Here is a 23,941-nt window from a genome sequence, read left to right as displayed (position 1 = left end):
CATCTGTACAATTTTGAAGGTTTCGGACGTTTCGCCTCCTATCCAAGAGGCTTCGTCAGCGAACTAAAGTCTGACTGGTCGTATCGGCCCTATTTATATATCCCTAATGTCCAGGCATGGCGGACACAGCTATGATAGGTCCCTACTCTCAGGTTGGGGGGAGCAGAGGACCCCTCACCGTGGCCCCACTGATTGTTCCTACATTCCTCACTAACGACTGGCCTACTTCCCCCACTCCCACCGGTATCACCTCATCAGCATTACGAATGTCGCCTAACCTGTTTTGCCTAAGCAGGCTATTGTATGAACGATCCAAATTGAACCTCACCCCACCAGACCGGTTTAAAGAAGGATTTTGTTGTTTTATAAGAATTGCTTCTTTTACCCCCCTTTCAAACCATCTATGTTCTTTCGCTAACATGTTAACCTCATTGTCGTCAAATGAGTGGTTGCTAGCTTTTAGGTGCAAATGCACTGCCGATTGAGGCCCACTTGTATTATCCCTGCGATGTTGATAGTCTTTTTTTGAGAATTTGTTGAGTTTCCCCAATGTACTGCTCTTTACAATTTTCATTCTTACAATGTATGGAATAAACTACATTACTTTGTTTTTCATTTGGTAGCCTATCTTTTGGATGCACTAATTTTTGCCTTAACGTGTTTATCGGTTTGAAATAAGTTGGAATTTTATGTTGCCAAAGGACTCTTTGTAATTTTTCAGAAACTCCTGCAATGTACGGTACTGCTACTCCTCTCCTTTTTGTATCTTGAGAATTATTGGTTTCATTCCCTATTCTTTCTTTCTGACATTTGTTAAATGACCACTGAGGGTATCCACAGTTAGTGAGTGCTCTCCTGATATGTTTTGACTCCTTTTCTCTACCTTCAATACAAGTTGGTATTAGTTTAGCCCTATGCTGGAGGGTTCTGATAACTCCTAGTTTATGTTGTAAAGGGTGGTTAGAGTCAAAAAGTAAGTATTGGTCAGTGTGCGTAGCCTTCCTAAAGACTTCTGTTTTTAGCGTTCTGTCCTCTTTTATAATTACTTTACAATCCAAGAAGGCGAGTTGGTTCTCTTTAATGTCCTCACGAGTAAATTTAATGTTGATGTCTACAGAGTTGAGGTGATCTGTGAAGGATTGAATTTCTTGTTTATTAATTATGACAAAAGTATCGTCCACATATCTAAACCAGTATCTAGGTTTTGTCCCTGGGAAGGATGTGAGGGCTTGTTTCTCCATCTCTTCCATGTAAAGATTAGCCACTAGGGGTGAAACTGGTGAGCCCAAGCACAACCACGAATTTGTTTATAAAATTCCTCCCGAAATTGAAAATACGTAGTATTAAGGCAGATTTCCAATAATTGTCAGATGTGATCCGGTTTAAGTTTGGTTCTTTCATTCAGAGAACCATCCGCCAGCAGTCTCGTCCTCACCACTGAGAGCTGCTGGGGACATATGTAAAGAGAGAAGTCACATCGTATGATGCCAAAGTTTCCTCAGGTCCCAATATGAGGTCTTTGATCCTCTCTACAAACCCTGTGGTGTTCTCTACATGATATTCTGCGTTACCAACCAAAGGAGCTAAGATAGTTTTTAAATATTTGGCTACATTGTATGTAGAGGAGTCAATGCTACAAACAATGGGTCTGAGGGGGAACCCTTCTTTATGTATTTTTGGCAGGCCATAGATACATGGCGTGGCCTCTCCCGGGTATAATCTAAAATACATCTGTTTGTCTATATGTTTTCCTTTCTCTAACTTTTGGAGACAGTCTATCATTTCTTTCTTGTATCTATTGGAAGGGTCCCTTTCTTTTTGCTCATAAGTGTTAGAATCACTGATTAACCTATTTATTTTGTCTTCATAATCCAATGTGTTTAGAAGCACTGTGCATCTGCCCTTGTCTGCTGGTAAAATAGTATTATTTTTGTCTTTTTGTAGAGTAGTTAACGCCTTTCTCTCTTCTAATGTTATGTTGGACGGAGAAAGTTTAGCACTACTGAGAAAGGCTGATATTTTAATGCGCAGATCATCTGCCTCTGCATATGAAAGTTTGTTATTTTAATAGCTGATTCAGTAGCTGTGATATATATATATATATTTCCAAACAGCAATTCCCTTTGACCTTCGACCTCCAACACCATTACATCAAGCCATAAATGACCATCACAAATGTAAATAAAGTGACTTTATGATACAATGCAGTGTATTTCTTTCATTACAATACAATAGCACATTTATTATACATAGAATAAGGTATGCTGTGTGTAGTTTAGTTGAAAATTAAATTTTATGGAAACCTGGGAACAGATTATTCCCATTTTAATGGTTTCCTATGGGAAATTTGTTTTTGAGATAAACACTTTTTGCCTTACACACTCTGTCTGGGAACCAATTAAGTTCGTAAGTTGAGGTCTCACTGTATTTGAGTTACTTTCGGTTTCAGTGAACGCTGGCGCGTCTGGCTGCCGCTGCTCACGCACAGAAAAACGGATCCTGTGACTCAAAAGAGACCTTGAGAGTTTTAAAAGGCTTATGAAATGAAATGTATTATTATTATTATTATTATTAACTGGCTGGCTATCTAGCGAACTATCTTTTAGCTAGCTAGCTTTCTGTCTTTTATTCGAGTTATTCCGGGTTGAATGAATGCTGAACGCCTAGCTAGCTAGCTAGCCGTGATGAAGACCAACAACAAATGATTAAACGGTACTTTATAATAAAGTCGTTTTATTTACCTTTGTAATGGTCGTTGATGGCTTGATGGAATGGAGTGGCTGGTTTCATCTAAGGAGTCCAAGATGGCGCCCGAGTAGGCAACCATCAGCAAGTGGTCTGATGAGCCTTGCTTTTTTTGTTGTTTTTGTCTTGTTTTTGTGTTTTCTTTTGTCATTTTGTGTTGTTGTGCGTCGTGTGGAACGGATACGGATTGTTTTTCAGCATTTTTGACCACGACATTCATCAAGGAGGAGACTGTGCTGAGCGGTTGCGCCTTTTCGGCAGCATGGTTATGCCAGTACTGTTTTTGAATGGGAGGAATGTCGGTGCCATTCGACTGTCATCGCTGGACAGCTCTGGGGCCATTGTGCTTTTTTGCGGCTGTAATGGGCAGCATCTTCACAGCCCCGCTTTGTTCAGTGGAAGGTCGGTGCTGTTGGACAGTCTGTGGCTGGATGGATACATGGCTTGAGGAGCCCACGATAAGAAGGAAGGAGCGTCAGCGCAGAGCGCCGATGCGTATATGGAACTGTCGCGGGATGAAATTGAAGCTGATTTATGGGGGACAGGAGATGTGAGACAATCTCTTTTCGTCAATGGATGCTACAGCTGCGTGTTTGCTTTCAACATTTAGCTTGTAGTCGACGTGCACATTCCACCATGATATACCTGATCCACTGGTGAAGAGAGGCTTTGATCCTCTCTTTCATCTGGAACTGCTTTATTTAACAAAGAGGGTACAGAAAGTGCTTGAGAATGAATGTCTCTCTGTGTCTTTGTGTTGTCATGTTATTTATTATTTAGTTTTTTTTGTTCTTTTGACTTCAAGACGACGCCGTGAGAGTGGCTGCCTTTCCAGCAGCTCCTGTGTTTTGCTTTTCTACTTTCATTTCTTTCATAACTTTGCTGCTGTGAAATGTAAATTTCTCCACTGCGAGACTAATAAAGGCAAATCCAATCCAATCCAATCTATTTGCTATTTATCATCTATTAGCTATCAGGTTATCCTGCACTTTTAGTCGTAACTATAAATTACTTTTGAACTGACAAATGTCATCACTGTATGCAAAGGTAGCCAGAAGATGAATTAGCATTTGCGGCTGTCTTAATAAACGTTGCATTTCCGCCATCGCATCTCCAACGTCAAATATTTTTCATTCGATCAAGCCTAATTGTAACAATTTGTTGCTCGCTAGATGGTTGGATGAGAAATATGTGCAAACAATAAAAATTTTCATGCACTTGAGTAAATGCCAAACACTATACTTTTGGAAATCAAAACTATTCTCAATAGGGGCTTTGTCATTGGTCCCAAATCATCAGTTGGGTGTGCCAACTCCAGTTGTGCAGGTGAACCCCACCAGCCGTTGCGGCCTCTCCTTTGTTGGATCTCCTATGACAATTAAAGGAGAGATTAAATTTTGTTTCCAAAGACATCAAGAATCAAAATGCAGTTCGATGCTACGGCTGATTCAGCAGCGTCTTCCTAGAAAATCACAGGATGGGTGGATGCAAGTAGCTTGTGCATCTCACAGTTCATCAATTCGTCCTACAAATTGAACAATTTCTCAACCACCATATCACAGCTCTGTTTGCGAATTGTTGTGGTTCACCACATCATCTGCATGAAAGCATAATGAAAAAAAGGTTAGTCATCATATTTTGCAAATCAATCTTGTCCTCTTTCTCCGCTCAGAAACTAATAAAGATGAATCCGATCAAATTCAATTTGTTATCATATATATGATCATATATAATCATCTGTTCTTTGACTTCAGGGAAATGACAATTGTCAGGTCAAAAGGAGTGTAATGATCATGTCACAATCATTATTTCAATACATCTATAAACCTCTACTTGTGAAAAGTCCAATCATACCAACTGGTGAATCTCTTTTAAGTAATTAATCACCAGCGAATCTAGTTACATTTACCTTGCCAATTTCATCCTATTCAAGATAAATGTTCCTGTCATTTACGAGAGGTCAACACCGTGGAATGTGGCGGGGGCCTCTGGGTGTTAAATCCCTCTTTGAAGCCCTGTGCTGACAAAAACCCTTGATAAGGGGCATGTTTTGCTCAATCTGACAAAACGAATCATACATAATTGTATAAATTCACTCTTTGACTGTCATTTTATACAATTGCCATTTCATTCTGCATTCACCCAAATCAGGATTTCAAAATTACTTGTCCCGATCGCAGACAAAAACATTGGAATTCTGACTTCAAGGTGTTCAATTCTCTTAGTGAAAACACTTTATCAAATCTAACAAAAATATTTTACTTGTGCCTTCAAGTTCACTCAAGTTAAGCCTCTGTTTATTCGTTTGTTTGTTGGATTATTTATTTGTTCACTCACTCTAATTTGCCTGACTATTTAATTCCGATTTTGTTTCAAGTGGACAGTATTCATCAAAAGCTATGGAAAAAAACAGTGTTGTGTCATTCATGAGGACGTCGAGCGGAGACGAAAGTCTCCTCGCTGCATGGTTGGACAGGTTTCCCGATGAGACAGGATAGTCGACTTCATGGCACCCAGTCGAGTCCTCTTGTAATGACAAGGCAGAATCACATGCGTCAAGAACAATGTTTTCTTTTAACAATACGTTTGTGAATGTTACCGCAACCCTTTATTCATTTTATTTCCATTTATTACCCATTCGCGAACGAATCAATTTGCCGATCTCAGAATACGGCTGTGAATTCACCCCCACCCCCCTCTTATGGCCAGAGAAAGGAGGAAGGAGTGGGCTGTCGGCTTTCTCTGCTGGCAGACCACCCCTCCCCCCCTTGTCTTTGCGAAGCTCACACAACACGCGTACATACACAACGATACATAAAAGCACACAATGCAACATAAAAAGACTAAAGACAAAGAACACGAAAGGGGAGACAAAAAGACACACACAAAGACGGCTCCCCCAAATGTCCCCCCCCCCCATTCAGCTGACCCCCTCTGTCCCCTGGACAATGAAACTCCTTGGGAAACCCCATAGAACGGCTAGCAGTGCAGACCACGCACTCATGTTGGTGACCACATTGTTATGGTAATCCACGATCTATAGCAGCTGCAATTAAACAAAAAAAGAACACATAATCCCCTGGGTCAAAATTACTACATTTTCCAATGTTTCAATTTTTTCCCAGTCCTCACACCCGAACGTCCAGAACCTCATCCATTCTTAAGAATCCTCTTCTGGAACGTTCCCGGTCTAACAATACGGCTGCCGGAGGCGCGGAAGCAGACTATCTCGACCCGAAATGGCGTTAATCAGTCACGTACGGAAACTTTGTACATAGGCTCGAATTAGGATGGTCGGCCTTGACCCGATCGAAATTCGGATTACAAACCTGAGATATGCAGATTAACCGAAAACAGAATTACTTTTGGCCGAAAGAATCCCACAATACATTCACCCAACATAGCTGCATGCTAGCGGCACTCACCCGTGAAGCATTCCAGAGAGACGCACAGGGAGGGAGGCGGCCCACTCTCGAACACAAAGAGAGACACAGGGCCCACACCCTCCCTCCCGAATCCATCAGCTAGGACCCGGTGTTTTTTTCGGCAGCAAATGTGGCATTATTTTGATCGTTCGCCCTTGGTTCATTGCTTTGACGGGTGTTGATGGTAGAGGATGGTTAAATCATCAGGGAGCCTGGTGTAGAACAGAAAGTTGGTTTAATCTTGGAGAGTGCGGAGACATCGCGGGGTCAGCGAAGGAGGAAGCATGGCGAGAGAGAGAGAGTGTGAGACTACGGGAGTATTTATGTGGCGCATTGTGTGTGACGCGATAGGATGTGACCTAATGTAAATGCGACATCATGTAAAGGAAGGCAGGATATGACGTATCAGGAAGTCCAAAATGTAAACAAAGATTACAGAGCGATGTTTAGAGATGTTTGTATGGCGAATTACCCCAACAGTCACTTTCTCTCCTCTGGAAATGTCCTAACCATCTCAGTCTGGCCTCTCTGACTTTCCCTCCAATGGCTCCAAGTTCTACCACCTTGCTGATCCTATCCAACCTGGTAACTCTTGGTCACTGATCCTATCCAACCTGGTCACTCATGGTCACTGATCCTATCCAACCTGGTCACTCATGGTCACTGATCATATCCAACCTGGTGACTCCTGGTCACAGATGCTATCCAACCTGGTGACTCCTGGTCACTGATCCTATCCAACCTGGTCACTCCTGGTCACTGATCCTATCCAACCTGGTGACTCCTGGTCACTGATGCTATCCAACCTGGTCGCTCCTGGTCACTGATCCTATCCAACCTGGTGACTCCTGGTCACTGATGCTATCCAACCTGGTCACTCCTGGTCACTGATCCTATCCAACCTGGTCACTCCTGGCCACTGATCCTACATCTGTGCTACCTCCAGCTCTGCTTCCTGTCTTTTCTTCAGTGACACTGTCTCCAGTCCAAACATCATGGCTGCTCTCACCACAGTTATACAGACATTTCCTTTCATCCTAGCTAAAACCCTTCTATCACATGGACAATACTTCTAAAACTACAGTCCAAGTCACTTCCAATTGACCTTTGTTGTTTGTTTTCAGTTCACCGATTCACATCGGAGCAAACCGAAGGCATCGAGCATGAAATGGAATTCAGTAGCGCTCGTGTGGATGGCTTGGTGCGGCGCGTCGACACACCAGATGAAATGACGGAGAACTTCAAAGGCCGCAAGGACTTTCTTTACTACAGACAAGTCATCTTCGACAGCGCCGTCCACTTGCCAGAGGAAAGCATCAGTGCAGAGCCAGAAGAGAGACCCGTCCTGGTAAACTACTTCCATTGACATCTAAGATATAAAACTGGTGTATTTTGTAGACTTCATACTTTGCGGATTGTCTCACCGACATTCCTGGGAGCTGGCACTGCACAACGCTTCACTTACATTACGGAATGCCCATCCATACTTATTTGTCATTTCCTTGTTTAGGATGAGACTAGTGCAGACCAATTCCTTGTGTGTTCTACAGACAGTAAAACCTGCGCTGACAAACGCTTCAGCTCACGAACTTTTCGCCTCAAGAACATTAATTTCAAGCATATAGTCATTGCTGACGAAGTAGTTTTCGGTGGATGAACACCAAGCCACACGGTCGAATAGCGCCACGGTGACTGGCGGACTAGTTTTCATCACCCCCTTTCTTTGAGTGCAGACGCTGTTTGTTATCGAGTGGAATGCTTTTGCTATTATGGGAGCCAAAAAGACCCCACCACAGGCTAGTGTTAAGCTGAAGAGGACACAAAATAAAATGACGGTCAAGCAGAAGAAGGAGATCATCGAAAAGCACCAACGAGGTGTGCGTTTGTGTGACTTAGCGTCCCAGTACCAGTACGCTAAGTCGACCACAAGGATGTTTCTTTGTTGTCTAAGCAACGGTCACAGGCAATAGAAGAGGTTGAAAAATGTATGTTGATTTGAATTAACGAAAATCAGCTAGCAAGGGACAGTGTAAATCAGGGTACTATCGCAGAGAAAGCACAGAAACTTCACTCGGTAGGTGACTCTTCTTCCAAACAGTAACTCCCTCCGTCCCTCCTCCTCCCACTCCATTGCGTCAAGCCATAAACTACCATCACAAAGGTCAATAAAACGACTTTATTATAATAATACATTTTATTTCAAGCGCCTTTCAAAACACCCAAGGACACTTTACAATAAAAACAATAAAACAAAGCACATAACAATAAACCCATAAGTAAAATGATGCATAATAAAATAGCAGATAGAACTATACATTGAAAGCAATTTTAAACAAGTGGGTTTTGAGGTGAGCCTTGAAAATAGGGAGGGAGTCAATATTGCGGATGTTGGGTGGAAGAGAATTCCAGAGTTTGGGAGCAGAGCGGCTGAAAGCTCTGCAACCCATCGTGGTGAGACGGGCAGAGGGCACATAGAGATGAAGGGAGGACGAAGATCTGAGGGACCGAGAGGGAACAGAGATTTGAAGCAGGTCAGAAAGATAGGGAGGGGCAAGGTTATGGATGGCTTTGAATGTAAACAGAAGTATTTTGAATTCAATATGATGTTTAACAGGTAGCCAGTGGAGTTGCTGGAGGACAGGGGTGATGTGGTGAAAGGAGGGGGTTCTAGTGATGATCCGGGCTGAAGAATTTTGGACGAGTTGGAGTTTATGGAGAAATTTCTGGTTGATACCGAAGAGAAGTGCGTTGCAATAATCGATGCGGGAGGTGACGAGACTGTGGATAAGGATAGCAGTGGTGTGAGGGGTGAGCGAGGGACGGAGACGGTTAATATGACGGAGGTGGAAATAAGCAGACCGAGTTATGTTATTTATATGGGACTGAATAGATAGTGAGCTATCGAGGATGACACCCAGGCTCTTGACCTGAGGGGAGGGGGACACGGTTGAACTGTCAATGGTGAGAGACCATTATACCGATAATATTCATACCGATTCATTATACCGTAATTTATTTCTTGAATTAAGATCCAATAGCACATTTATTATACATAAAACTATTTTGTGTTGTGTTAAGGCTTATCGATGAGAAGGTTTCTTCAGCCGTCATCTGTACAATTTTGAAGGTTTCGGACGTTTCGCCTCCTATCCAAGAGGCTTCGTCAGCGAACTAAAGTCTGACTGGTCGTATCAGCCCTATTTATATATCCCTAATGTCCAGGCATGGCGGCGCCGGACACAGCTATGATAGGTCCCTACTCTCAGGTTGGGGGGAGCAGAGGACCCCTCCCTGTGGCCCCACTGATTTTTCCTACATTCCTGACTAACGACTGGCCTATTTCCCCCACTCCCACCGGTATCACCTCATCAGCATTACGTGTGTTGCCTAACCTGTTTTGCCTAAGCAGGCTATTGTATGAACGATCCAAATTGAACCTCACCCCACCAGACCGGTTTAAAAAAGGATTTTGTTGCTTTATAAGAATCGCTTCCTTTACCCCCCTTTCAAACCATCTATGTTCTTTCGCTAAGATTGTCGTCAAATGAGTGGTTGCTAGCTTTTAGGTGCAAATGTACTGCCGATTGAGGCCCACTTGTATTATCCCTGCGATGTTTATAAAGTCTTTTTTTGAGAATTTGTTGAGTTTCCCCAATGTACTGCTCTTTACAATTTTCATTCTTACAATGTATGGAATAAACTACATTACTTTGTTTTTCATTTGGTAGCCTATCTTTTGGATGCACTAATTTTTGCCTTAACGTGTTTATTGGTTTGAAATAAGTTGGAATTTTATGTTGCCAAAGGACTCTTTGTAATTTTTCAGAAACTCCTGCAATGTAAGGTACTGTTACTCCTCTCCTTTTTGTATCTTGAGAATTATTGGTTTCATTCCCTATTCTTTCTTTCTGACATTTGTTAAATGACCACTGAGGGTACCCACAGTTAGTGAGTGCTCTCCTGATATGTTTTGACTCCTTTGCTCTACCTTCAATGCTAGTTGGTATTAGTTTAGCCCTATGCTGGAGGGTTCTGATAACTCCTAGTTTGTGTTGTAAAGGGTGGTTAGAGTCAAAAAGTAAGTATTGGTCAGTGTGCGTAGCCTTCCTAAAGACTTCTGTTTTTAGCGCTCTGTCCTCTTTTATAATTACTTTACAATCCAAGAAGGCGAGTTGGTTCTCTTTAATGTCCTCACGAGTAAATTTAATGTTGATGTCTACAGAGTTGAGGTGATCTGTGAAGGATTGAATTTCTTGTTTTTTTATTATGACAAAAGTATCGTCCACATATCTAAACCAGTATCTAGGTTTTGTCCCCGGGAAGGATGTGAGGGCCTGTTTCTCCATCTCTTCCATGTAAAGATTAGCCACTATGGGTGGAAACTCCTGTACGACTGAGAGCTTACACAGACGTTTTAAGGCTTATTTAGTTGAAAATTATGTTTTATGGGGACCTGGGAAAAATGGTTTCTTATGAGAACTAAATGTTTGGAAGACGAACTTTTGGCCTTAAACACACTTTCTGGGAACCAATTAAATTCATGGTTCAGGAGAGTGTTTTGCAGATGAGGAGCAGCAGCCTTGTAGGCTGTAAGCCAAGTCGTGGGCAACGCCATCGACCCGGCCCACATACGCGGCTTGAAGTGTTCCGTTAAATAGCTGTAGGCTACATCATGCGGACAGTGATGAATGTGAAGCGGAAATTTACATTTGATATGGCAGTGGACCAGTTGCCACTCCAGAGTGTCATGGCTGTGTAAGCTCTCAGTCATATAGGAGTGATCCATCGATGAAAAGGTTTCTTCAGCTGTCATCTGGACTTCTTTCAAGGTGTCGGACGTTTCATCGCAGGGATAATGCGACTGGGCCTCAATCTGCAGGACACATGCAGCTAAAAGCTAGCAACCACTCATTTGACCACAATGAGGTTAAAGTCTCAGCAAAAGAAAATAGATGGTTTGAAAGGAGAGTAAAATAACCAATTTTTACAAAACAGTAAAACCCTTCACTAAGTCGCCATGGTGGGGTGAGGTTTCATTTGGATCGTGCTTACAACAGACTTTTTAGATCTTTACCACGTAGGTTAGTAATGCTGATGAGGTGATACCAGCGTGAATGGGGCAATTAGGCCAGTCGTAGACCCCATAATCAGTCAGGACAATGGAAGAAATCAGTGTAGCCTCAGGCAATAATAATAATAATAATAATAATAATAATAATAATAATAATAATAATAATAATAATAATAATCCATTTCATTTCTAAGCGCCTTTCAAAACTCTCAAGGTCACTTTACAGTTGCAGGATCAGTTTTTCTGTGGGTGAGCAGCGGCAGCCACACACGCCAGCATTCACTCAACCCGGAATAACTGAAATAGATAGAAAGTAAGCCAGCTAGCTAATAGCCATGTAGCTAATAGCTAGTCAGCTAGATAGCTATCCAATGAGCCAGACAGCTAATAGCTAGCTAGCTAGATAGCCTTCCAGACAGACAGACAACAGATAGCTAATAGATAATAAATAGCAAATAGATAGCAAATAGCTAGCTGGCTAGGCATTCAGCGTTCACTCAACCTGGAATAACTCAAATAGCTAGAAAGCTAGCTAGCTAATAGATAGCTAGCTAGATAGCATCCAGACAGACAGACAACAGATAGCTAATAGATGATAAAAACCAAATAGCTATCTCTGCTCCCCCCAACCTTAGTGCAGGGACCTAGCATAGCAGAGGTCTGGCACCGCCACCTCTGGACAGTAGAGAGATATATATTGGATTGCATTTGCCTTTATTAGTCTCCCAGTGGAGAAATTTACATTTCACAGCAGCAAAGTGATGAAAGGATTGAAGTCAAAAAGTCAAAAGAACAAAAAAAAAACTAATTAACAAATAATATGACAACACAAAGACACAGAGTCATTCATTTTTAAGCACTTTCTGTACCCTCTTTGTTATATGAAGCAGTTCGAGACAGTGGAGAGGATCAAAGCGTCTTTCCACCAGTGGATCAGGGACATCAGGAAACCTTTATTCGTCCCACAGTGGGGAAATTTGCAGTCCACAGCAGCAATTTGGAAGGGGATGGTGTCGGGAGGTGAAAGGATAGAAAACAAAATATTCGAAGCATAGCAAAATAAAAATGTCAACTGTATACTGTAAATGTGCAAAACTGTTTCTTAAAACTGTACGTAGTGCAAGTATCAAGAAAGGCATATTGATATATGTAGCTGTATTGCATCAAACCATATTTACAAGTGTCCAGTTATTTTTTCACATGCGATCATTTGAAGAAAAAAAAAATCAATCCACTTCATGGTGGAATGTGTACGTCGACTACAAGCTAAATGTTGAATGCAAACACACAGCTGTAGCATCCATTGATGAAAAGAGATTGTCTAACATCTGTCCCACATAAATCCGCTTCAATTCCAAGCCGCAACTGCTCCACATACGCATCGACGCTCTGCGCTGACACTCCTTTCTTCTTATCGCGGGCTATATATAGGGCCAAAACTACCAGCAAATTTTAGTTAGCTGACAAAGCCTCTTGGATGAGGATTGAAACGTCCGACACCTTGAGAGAAGATGGCGGCTGAAGACCTTTTCATCTTATTTGATCAGGAGCGTTGTTGTTTTGGATACATGGAAGTTGTTGTCATTGTCATGCAGCAATGGTGTGTGTGTGCGCGTGTGTGTTGACAGCAAGTGTTGGAGCGTTTCCACAGAAATCCAAATAAAGACGCCAACGACGATGTTGCCGAACGAATCTTTGTGGCTTCGCAAAGAAGAATGGAAGTGAAATATCATCTGGAGGAGCAGCGCTTCGTGCCGTGCAGGAGAAACTTCATCAAGCCGCCAGAGTCGAAAGGCCAACATCACAAGGCCGAGGACTTTCGGGCTGACATGGTTTCGGGCTTCCACGTACGCTTTTCCCAACCGCGCGTGTTTGTCAGTTGGCAGCGAGGCGTTGCTGACAGTTTTTTTTTTGTCTGTTTATTCAGGTGGATCCTGCGCAGAAGCCCCTCAACACGCTGGCTCTCTACGACCTTCTCTCAGACCTTGTCAAAGCTGAGAAGGATGTGGCTCTTCAGATCAAGAGTTCCAAGAAAGAGGTAAGAGCGCTTTCCAACATTTCTTCGTGCTTTCTTTCCATCACCCTCACATGACCACATGACATGTGGCCACTCACTTTTTAGATGAGGTGTCAAGGATCAAAAGCTTTCGTCCACTGTCATCTGTACGTTTCGCTCCTCATCCGAAAAGCTTCGTCAGGAAACTAAAGTTGTGCTGGTAGCTCTGGCCCTATAGACAGTGATACCTCGGCTTACGAACGCTTTAGCTGACAAACTTTTCGCCTTACGAACATTAAATTTGCTAGCATATAGTCTTGGCTCATGAACTAGTTTTCGGCAGACGAAACAAACCCCACAGTGCCAGGGTGGCTGGCGGACTAGTTTTTCACACCCCTCTGTTTGCGTGCAGACTGGGTTTGTTATTGTGTGGAATACTTTTGCTATTATGGGAGCGAATAAGACCCCACCACAGGCTAGTGTTCAGCCAAAGAGAACACAAAAGAAAATGAAGATTGACCAAAAGAAGGAGATCATGGAAAAATACCAACGAGGAGTGCGTTTGTGTGACTTAGCGTCCCAGTACCAGTACGCTAAGTCGACCATTGCTAAGTGGCTAAGGGTGTTTCTGTGTTGTCTAAGCAACGGTCTCAGGCAATAGATGAGGTTGAAAAACCTTTGTTGATTTGGATTAACGAAAAGCAGCTAGCAGGTGACAGTGTGAGTGAGGGTATTATCGCCCAGAAAGCACGGCAACTTCACTCAGATATCATCAAGAGGCAACTACATCAACGACCATCAACAATCATCGATAAACACCAATGATGTGTGCCTTTGTGTGACTTAGCGTCCCAGTACCAGTATGCTAAGTCGCCCATTGCTACGTGTGGCTAAGGGTGTTTCTGTGTTGTCTAAGCAACAGTCTTGGGCAATAGAAGAGGTTGAAAAACTTCTGTTGATTTGGATGAACGAAAAGAAGCTAGCAGCGGACAGTGTGGGTGAGGGTATTTGTTGGGTTATTTTGATCGTTCGCCCTTGGTTCATTGCTTCTACGGGTGTTGATGGAGATGAATGGTTAAATCATCAGGGAGCCAGGTCTTGAACAGAAAGTTGATTTAATTTGGGAGAGCGCGGAGGCATCGCGGTGTCGGCCGAGGAGGGAGCATGGAGAGAGAGAGAGAGAGAAACGGGCTGCAGGAGTATTTATGCGGCGCATAGTATATGACGCGACAGTATGTGGCGTAATGAAAATGCGACATCATGTAAAGGAAGGAAACAAAAATTACGGAGTGATGTTTAGAGATGTTTGTATGGCGAATTACCCCAACAGTATTATCGCCCAGAAAGCAACTTTACTCGGATATCATCAAGAGGCAACTACATCAACGACTGTTTTTGCTGCGAAATAAACTACTGTGTACCTTATTATTGTATCTATGCTCTACTGTGACTGGAAAGTGTCCTTGAGAGCTTTGAAAGGCAATTGAAATAAAATGTATTATTATTATTATTATTATTATTATTATTATTATTATTATTACAGTAAAGTCTCGTTATATCTATATCGTTTATATTGATAATACTGCTCACACGACACTATTTTCTTTTACCGTGCACATTTCTCGTCTTTTTATGTATAATTAGTTCCGTTTAGTACGATTCGTGGTTTTTACGATAATCCGGTTACTGCGGTGCTCTTTTTCATCTCGGCCATTTTGCTATGTTTATATCGATACAAAAGATATTTAAGATGAATCAATATTTGCTTAGGGGTTTCTATACAGTACCACCATGATCGAAATCTGTATCGGTCGCTGTATCGGTCATTTTTTCTAACTCCCGAGAATATCGATATAACGAGACTTTACTGTATTATTATTATTATTATTATTATTATTATTATTATTATTATTATTATTATTATTATTATTATTGTTATTTGTTATTTAGTTTTTTTGTTCTTTTGACTTCAAGACGGCGCCGCGAGAGTGGGTACCTTTCCAGCAGCTCATATATTTTGTTTTTCTCCTTTAATTCCTTTCATAACTTTGCTGCGATGAAATGTAAATTTCTCCACTGCGAGACTAATGAAGGCAAATCCAATCCAATCCAATTATCACATTATCATATTATGTGTGCGTTACTTGCGGGTTGCCAGAACGCTGGCGCATCTGGCTGCCGCTGCTAACCATAGAAGAACTTATCCTGTCACTAAAGTGTCTTTGAGAGTTTTGAAAGGCGCTAATAAATGGAATTTATTATTATTAAAGGTCAATAAAACCACTTTATGATGCAGTACAGTTTATTTCTTTCATTACAATCCAATAGCACATTTATTGTACATAAAATAAGGTATATTATGTGTAGTTTTAAGGCTTATTTAGTCGAAAATGATGTTTTATGGGGACCTGTGAACGGATTATTCTCATTTAAGAGTTTCCTATCGGAAATTAATGTTTGGAAGACACGGTTTTCGCCTTTCACACACTTTCTGCGAACCAATTAAGTTTGTATGCTGAGGTATCACTGTACATCCCTAATGGACAGAGGTGGCGGTGCCAGACCTTTGCTTTGATAGGTCAGTTTGGGAGAAGCAGGGGACTACTCCTTGAAGCTAATCTGATTATTTTTTTTGTTCTGACAGAGCAAAATAAATCATCTGACAGAACAGAATAAACAAATCAATAAATACCATGCTTATTGTTACTCTTGCAACTAATATGGATTATATTAGAAAAAAATAAGCTATTCTTGTGCTGTGTGATGTTGTCCTAAATGACCGTTAGTAATGGGTTTATCTCGTTCGTCCCTGGCTCATTGCTTCTACAGGCGTTGATGGCAGAGGATGGATGAATCAGCGAAAAGCCAGGTGTTGGACAGAAAGTTAGTTTAATCTTGAAGACAGCGGAGTCAATATGGGAGGTCGGGCGAGCAGGAAGGGAGAGAGAGAGAGAGAGAGAGAGAGAGAGAGAGAGAGAGAGAGAGAGAGAGAGAGAGAGAGAGAGAGAGAGAGAGAGAGAGAGAGAGACGGACCGGGAAAGCATTTATATGACTGACAGGGTGCGACGCAGTATGATGTGACGTAATGGGATGTGACATCAAGTGAAAAGAAGGCAAGATGATGTATCAGGAAGTCCAAACCAAACCAAAACGAAATGATGCAAAAAGATGTTTAAAGATGTTCGTATAGCGAATTACACCAACATCTCCCTCCTGACGAACATATCTAACATCGGTGGAGGTGAACAGAAAGAAGAAAGATAAAAGAAAAGAAAATCACAAAATAGAACAATCACAATGGAAACAATCTCAAATTAAAGTCATGTCATTCGCAACAGCAGCTTGTGGCTGCTAAGACGGCTAGCAGCTCCGCAACCGGTCCATCCCACGTTGGTGTGGTCCACGTCATTCTCTTCAGACCACAGCTCCGTCCTGTGGATAACAAAAGAAGACTTGTGCCAGGTCAAATGTCGAAAGGATGGTTTCATTCTACACATCACACTTTCTTGGCGTTTCTTTCCCTATCAAAGTCTGTCTCATGTTTAAGCTCTGCTATGCATTCTCTCACAGAAATGGCAGTAATTCATTGTTAGATGTTAGTTGGTTAGTACATGTTAGTGGTTAGTCTGCATTTCTGGAGGGCACACCTTTTTTTGTTGCCAAAGGAATCTGTAATGTTCAGAAACTCCTGCAATGTAAGGTACTGCTACTCCTCTCCTTTTTGTATCTTGAGAATTTTTGGTTTCATTCCCTATTCTTTCTTTCTGACATTTGTTGAATGACCACTGAGGGTACCCACAGTTAGTGAGTGCTCTCCTGATATGTTTTGACTCCAAAACATATCAAAGTCAATCGGCAGTACATTTGCACCTAAAAGCTAGCAACCACTCATTTGACGACAATGAGGTTAAAATCTTAGCGAAGGAACATAGATGGTTTGAAAGGGGGGTAAAAGAAGCGATTCTCATAAAACAACAAAATCCTTCATTAAACCGGTCTGGTGGGGCGTGGTTCAATTGGATCGTTCATACAATAGCCTGCTTAAGCAACACAGGTTAGGCAACATTCATAATGCTGATGAGGTCATACCGGTGGGAGTGGGGCAAATAGGCCAGTCGTCAGGAATGTAGGAACAATCAGTGAGGCCACAGGGAGTGGTCCTCTGCTCCCCCCAACCTGAGAGTAGGGACCTATAATAGCTGTGTCCAGCGCCGCCATGTCTGGACATTAGGGATATATAAATAGGGCCGATACGACCAGTCACTCTTTAGTTCTCTGACGAAGCCTCTTGGATAGGAGGCAAAACGTCCGACACCTTCAAAAAGTACAGATGACGGCTGAAGAAACCTTCTCATCGATGGACCATTGTACGACTGAGAGCTTACACAGACATTTATCAATCACTGTTCCAAAATTTTGGAGGCCAAATTTTGGCATGTCTCTCAACACCTGCACAGGAACCAATTCATGTAGCGTGTACCACGAAAATTTTGTATGTTGAGCACAGCTTCTCCTGCTGTTACTCCTCTGCTGGCACCCAAGCAAATAATATCTGCAAATTTTTGTGGGGTAGACATTTGCATGTCGCCACTTTGTTTGGGTGCAGGCCAGCCTTCCACAATTCTTTAGCACAAGTTGACATGGTCAGCAACATTATGGGAATCTGCGTAAATGGGCATCATACTCACCTTTTTTCATTCAGTCGGAGGGCACCAGTTGACAGTCAGCTTCGCTTCGGCATAGGACATCCATCCGCGCAAACCAGCTTCATATCCGTTCACCCTGGCACGGATGCCCCAGGAGTTCTTCCCTTCTGAAGAATCTCATTCTCCCAATTCTGAAAGAAGCTGGTTAGTGTGGAAACCCTACACAACATAATATCTGATTTCGCCTGAATCCCCGACTGACACCAGTGCCCACTAAATCATCTGCCAATGTCACTCTTAACGGCGAGAAATTTCCCTAATGTGCACTGCAGTCAATTACTTCAATGTGCACTGCATTCCATTCATCATAATAATAATTCATAATCAAATCAATCTTGACAGGTTATCATGCCTTTTTAGTCGTAACTATAAACTATTTTGAACTGACAAATGTCATCACTGTACGCAAAGGCAGCCAGAAGATAAATTAGCATTTGCGGCTGTCTTAATAAACGTTGGATTTCTGCCATTGCATCTCCAACGTTGAATATTTTTCATTCGATCAAGCCTAATTGTCACAATTCGTCGCTCGCATAATAATAATACGCATTCTGAATGTCTAGCATCAAAAAATGTGTCTGAAAAACTCAGCGGAAAAAATATGTGCAAAATAAAAATTGTTATGCACTTGAATAAATGGCAAAAACTATACTTTTGGAAACCTGAACTATTATCAATAGGGGCTTTGTCATCGATCCTAAATCATTAGTTGGGTGTGCCAAACTCTAGATATGCAGGTGCATTACACCAGCCGTTGCGGCTTCTCGTGTCGGATCTCCTATGACAATTGAAACAGGGATTAAATTTAGTTTCCAAAAACATCAAGAATCAAAATGCAGTTCGGATGCTACAACTGTGATTCTGCAGCGTTTGTGCCGAGAAAATCACAGGATGGGTGGATGCAAGTGGCTTGTGCGTCTCACAGTTCATCAATTCGTCCTGCAAATGGAATAACTTCTCAACCACCATCATAGCTCTGTTTGCGAATTGTTGCGGTTCACATCATCTGCATAAAAAGCATAATGAAAAGAAAAAATAGTCATCATATTCAATATGTATATTGTATATATGAATCAAATCATCTGTTCATTGCTTCTACGGGCGTTGATGGCAGAGGATGGATAAATCAGCAGGAAGCCAGGTGTTGGACAGAAAGTTAGTTTAGTCTTGAAGACAGCGGAGTCATTGTGGGAGGTCGGGCGAGCAGGAAGGGTGAGAGAGAGAGAGGAGAGTCAGAGAGAGAGACGGACTGGGAGAGCATTTATGACTGACAGGGTGCGACGCAATAGGATATGACGTCATGGGATGTGCCATCATGTAAAGGAAGGCAGGATGACGTATCAGGAAGTCCAAACCAAAACGAAATGATGCAAAAATTTGTTTAAAGATGTTCGTATAGCGAATTACCCCAACAGTTAGCTTTCCAGCAGACCGACGTTGTTGCTTCACAATGCTGAGGGTGAGTGTATAAAGCGACCAGAACGCTTACTTTCTTCCTCCAGACTCGGCCTTTTTGGAATGTCTTCCAGTGTGCTCCAAAATGGTTGTCTGCATGCTCTGTAGGCGTGGGGATGATTTGAAGTCATGTGCGCAGGTGCGAGACATCATGGTCTGCAGGGACCAGGAGGAGGCGGACATTCTTCTTCACTTCTCGCCGTGGACTGCCACGGGCACTGCCAAAGCGTGCAATCTCAGAGAGGAAATGGTTTGGATCTCTTTTTTTGTCCTGCATCACATAACAAAAGTACAACACACATTGCGTTAGGGTGAGAGGGTTAGGGGATAGGGTTAGAGTTAGGGTTCGGGTTAGTGGTTCAGGATTAGGGTTTGGGGTTAGGGTTTTAGGTGACAGTTAGGGGTTAGTGCTAGATTTAAGGGATTAGGGTAAAGGTGGGGTTGGGGTTATGTGTTAGGCAGTTAGGGGTTAGGGTGTGGGGTATGGTTAGGGTTAAGGTTCAGGGTTCAGGTTAGAGTTTGGGTTCGGGATTAGGGTTTAGGGCTATAGGTTTGGGTCACGGTTAGGGGTAAGGGGTTAGTTTTAGGTTTAAGGGATTAGGGTTAAGATTAGTGAAAATGGTTAATGTTTGGGGGTTGGGTTTGGCGTTAGGTTTGGGGTTTAGGTTAGGGTTAAGGGTAGGATCTGTGTTAGGGGTGTGAGTTAGGGTTAAGGTTTGAGGTTAGGGTTAGAGTGAGCATTCGGGTTAGTGGTTCGGGATTAGGGTTCCGGGTTCGTGGTTTTGGTCACGTTAAGAGGTTAATGTTAGGTTTGAGGGATTAGGACAGGGGTGAGCACTCCTAGTCCTGGAGGCCCACCCTCATGCATGTTTTCCAAGTCTCCCTGTTACAATACACCTGATTCAAATGATCAGATAATCACCAAGCTCTGCGGAAGCCTTACATTAAACCTGCTCATTTGAATCAGGTGTGTTGCAACAAGGAGACTTGGAAAACATGCAGGAGGTTGGCCCTGCAGGACGAGGAGTGCCCACCCCTGGATTAGGTTTAGGATTAGGGTGAAGGTTTAGGGGTTGGGTTTGGGGTTAGCGTTGGGCCTTAGGCTAGGGTTTAGGGTTAGAGGTTAGGGTTTGGGTTCCGGTTAGCGGTTAAGGTTAGGGGTTAAGGTTTAGGGTTAGGGGTTAGGGTTAGCGTTCGGCTTTGTGGTTCGGGATTAGGTTTTAGGCTTGGGGGTTTGGGTCACGGTTTGTTTCAGGTTTAAGGCATTAGGGTTAGGATTAGGGTTAATGTTTTGGGGTTGGGTTTAGGGTTAGGTTAGGGTTAAGGGTATGATTAGTGTTAGGGGTTCGGGCTTAGGGTAAGCGGTTAGGGTTAAGGGTTAGAGTTAGGGTTAGAGTTAGGTTTAGGGTTAGGGTTCGGGATTATCGTTTAGGGTTGGTTTTAGTGGTTGGGTTTGGGGTTAGCGTTGGGGTTTAGGTTAGTGTTAAGGGTAGGTTTAGTGATAGGGGTTAGGGTTTAGGGTTAGCGGTTAGGGTTTGGGTTCAGGTTCGGGTTCGGTTTAGCAGTTAAAGTTAGGGATTAAGGTTAAGGGTTAGGGGTTAGGTGTTAGGGCAGGGGTCGGGAAGCTTTTTGACTAAGAGCCATAAAAGTAAAATATTTGGATTTGTTTTTTCAGTGAGAGCCACACACACACACATACACACACACACACACACACACACACACACACACACACACACACACACACACATACACGCACTCACACACACACGCAAACACGCACGCGCGGCCACTTTTCAACAAAATGGCAGAATATATTATTTGAAATAGCTTTGTGATAGTACTCACCGTTAACATGAATGGTTTTCCGTTCCTCGTGATTGGTAAAAATCCAGCCAAACGATCGGAATTCAACTTGCCGGGTGCATAGGCAAAGATACTGCTAGCGAGCCTGCACACAGCTCATAAACTTCCACACTTGCTATCTGCAATATATTTCTCACAGAAGTATATTTATGGTAACGTTAACAAGGGGCTTGTTAAAACGTCACTGACATTCGACTGTTTCATCGATGGTATTGTTTCATTGCAAATTAGAATCAGAACCTTTTGTCTCCTCAAAGACGAATCCTCCGTTGCATTCAAGCTGAAGTGTACTCGTCGTTTAAAGGGGCGTTTACCTGTTTCAACTTGACGGCCAGTATCATCCAATCGAAATTGCGCTTTCCACCAACCTACATCAGTGTCATCCAATCGAAATTGCGCTTTCCGCCAACTGCAGCCCCAACAGGAAATGAACGGTGAAAAAATGAGAATATGTATTTAGTTTTATCGGCGAGCCGTATGCAATCATCAAAAGATCCATATATGGCTCGCGTGCCATAGCTTCCCGACCCCTGTGTTAGGGGTTAGGGTTAAGGGAATAAAATACAACAACAGTCGGCTGCCATGTTCTTTTTTGGGTCACGGCCTCTCTCTGTCTTTAAAACCCCACCCCCTCACTACTCCGTTCTTGACCAATCACGTGGCTTTAACCGAAGACTGGGGGCAGGGAATAGAGGACAATACAAGTCAGCTGCCATTTTCTTGTTAGGAGAACGGCCTCGTTCGCAAACGACACATCACTCATTGTGGCGCTCCGTGTGTATCCTGAAAAATAGCTCGTATGCCAAGGTAAAATGTTCATAAATTTAACGTTCGTAAACCGAAAAGTTTTTAAGTCAAGGGGTTCGTAAACCGAGGTATCACTGTATGTTGGTCATGAAGATATTACCGGGACTATGGATTGTGTCCACATCGGACACTATGTATAGGTCTGAGGCAGTGTTACTTTCGTAACACACATACTAAAATTGTAAAAAAACAATACAGTGAAGATTAGCATGGTTCCAAAATGTGAAAAGAAAAATGTGTGTGCGTGTTTGGGTCACTTAGGAGCACGTGGCCAGTGAGGAACAACGGTGGTTGCAAGAGAAGGAAACGGACTTTGTGGCTGCCATCCTCAGCCAACTGTGTGACCTTGAAATCGCCAATGCCGACCACGCCCAGCGCATTTACAACCAGAGTCTGACAGAGTTCAAAAAATGCGTAATGGCACAAGCACAACTTATCCAAGAACGCCACCACCAGGTACTTGACTACATAAATGCCACCTCATCATGTCACCTATCTTCAAATATTTCAGAAATAAAACAAACCGTATCGTGAAGTATTGAAATAAAGAACAAAATAAGTATTAAAAATGCGTGAGTGCGGGGGTAGTTCAGGTTTGACGTTCTGTCTAATAAATAGCCTTATAGTCGTCGGCAGAAACGGGCGGCGTACTTCTCCATCTTGCCTAGCGTCTGGTTTGTTCTTTGGCTTCAGGAGCTGCGCAGTTTTGTCATGGCGGTCTGGAGGGGGTGCTACTAAGTCAGTCAAACGTAGTCCAATCAATAATCAACGTCATGGCTGACAGTGAAACAACTTCAAATTATACGCTACATTCATTTATCAGGATATTGATTGTTGGAATCTAATTCCTGTTTCTCTTCTGGTTCGGAGTTCAACAGAGTTTTATGATGAAATACCAGCGGGGACGATAGATGGTGAACAGAAAAGACTACTTTATTCTAGTAAAACAATAGAAGAACATCTCTCGTCGAAGCGGGAAGCCAAGAGCACAAAGCCCGCCCCTTCAAGCTAGTTTAACTCACACAGCAGCGATCTGTCATCCAACCAGCTACGGACAAGTGTTGGGAGAACATTAGACTGAAATTTGATACTTGTTACACTCTACATACGCAACTAGTTAACTAATAAGCTGCATACATCCATATAACTAAACTAAACATGAAATAACATAGTATGTACTAAACTAAACATGAAATAACTTATAAAACACTATCATTGATCAAGTTGGATCAAATGGAAAAATGATGAACATATTTCAAGGCTACTTTGAGGTCAAGTGTTGCATCGTTTTTAAATCACAAATTCAACATTTTTATGTCAGAAAGAATGACATAATAGTAATAATAATAATAATAATAATAATACTAATAATAATGTGGGTGAGCAGCAGCAGCCAAATCTGCCAGCATTCACTCAACCCCCGAAGTAACTCAAATAGATCGAAAGCTAGCTAGCTAGCTAATAGATAGCTAATATGTTTCCTGACTCAAAAAGCTAACGATATAGTTAGCTAGCTAGATATCTAATACATAGCTAGCCAACTAACAGACAGCTAGCGAGCTAATATGTTTCCTGACTCAAATAGCTATCTATCCATCCGTTTTCCGTACCGCTTATTCCTCATTAGGGTCGCGGGGGGTGCTGGAGCCTATATCAGCTGTCTTCGGGCACGAGGCGGGGGACACCCTGAATTGGTTGCCTGCCAATCGCAGGGCACACAAAGACGAAAGACGAGTTGTTAATCTGCCTGCCATGCATGTTTTTGGAGTGTGGGAGGAAGCCGCAGGACCCCGGAGAAAACCCACGCGGGTCCGGGGAGAACATGCAAACTCCACACAGTGAGGCCGGACCGGGACACGAACCGGCGACC

The 23,941-nt window shown here is 42.6% G+C and overlaps 1 protein-coding gene across 2 annotated transcripts in view; it reads left to right on the top strand.

Annotated features, from left to right (window-relative positions):
- The window catches only part of drc7 (dynein regulatory complex subunit 7), a 75,602-nt gene that overhangs the window by 44,438 nt on the left and 7,223 nt on the right, over positions 1-23,941 (top strand). The window contains exons 12-16 of one of the 2 annotated variants that reach the window (XM_089004018.1): positions 7,295-7,518; positions 12,870-13,088; positions 13,169-13,279; positions 19,538-19,648; positions 22,333-22,527. In XM_089004018.1, coding sequence (XP_088860144.1) covers positions 7,295-7,518; positions 12,870-13,088; positions 13,169-13,279; positions 19,538-19,648; positions 22,333-22,527 — 860 coding nt within the window. The remainder of the gene's footprint in view (positions 1-7,294; positions 7,519-12,869; positions 13,089-13,168; positions 13,280-19,537; positions 19,649-22,332; positions 22,528-23,941) is intronic. The other variant, XM_089004026.1, reaches the window with a different exon arrangement.

Source organism: Hippocampus bargibanti, linkage group LG01 (assembly GCF_051943395.1).
Source record: "Hippocampus bargibanti isolate YZ-2025 linkage group LG01, ASM5194339v1, whole genome shotgun sequence".
In the NCBI taxonomy this organism is placed as follows: domain Eukaryota; kingdom Metazoa; phylum Chordata; class Actinopteri; order Syngnathiformes; family Syngnathidae; genus Hippocampus; species Hippocampus bargibanti.
The sequence above is the reverse complement of the archived record's forward strand: the minus strand, read 5'-3'. Positions and strand labels throughout refer to the sequence as shown.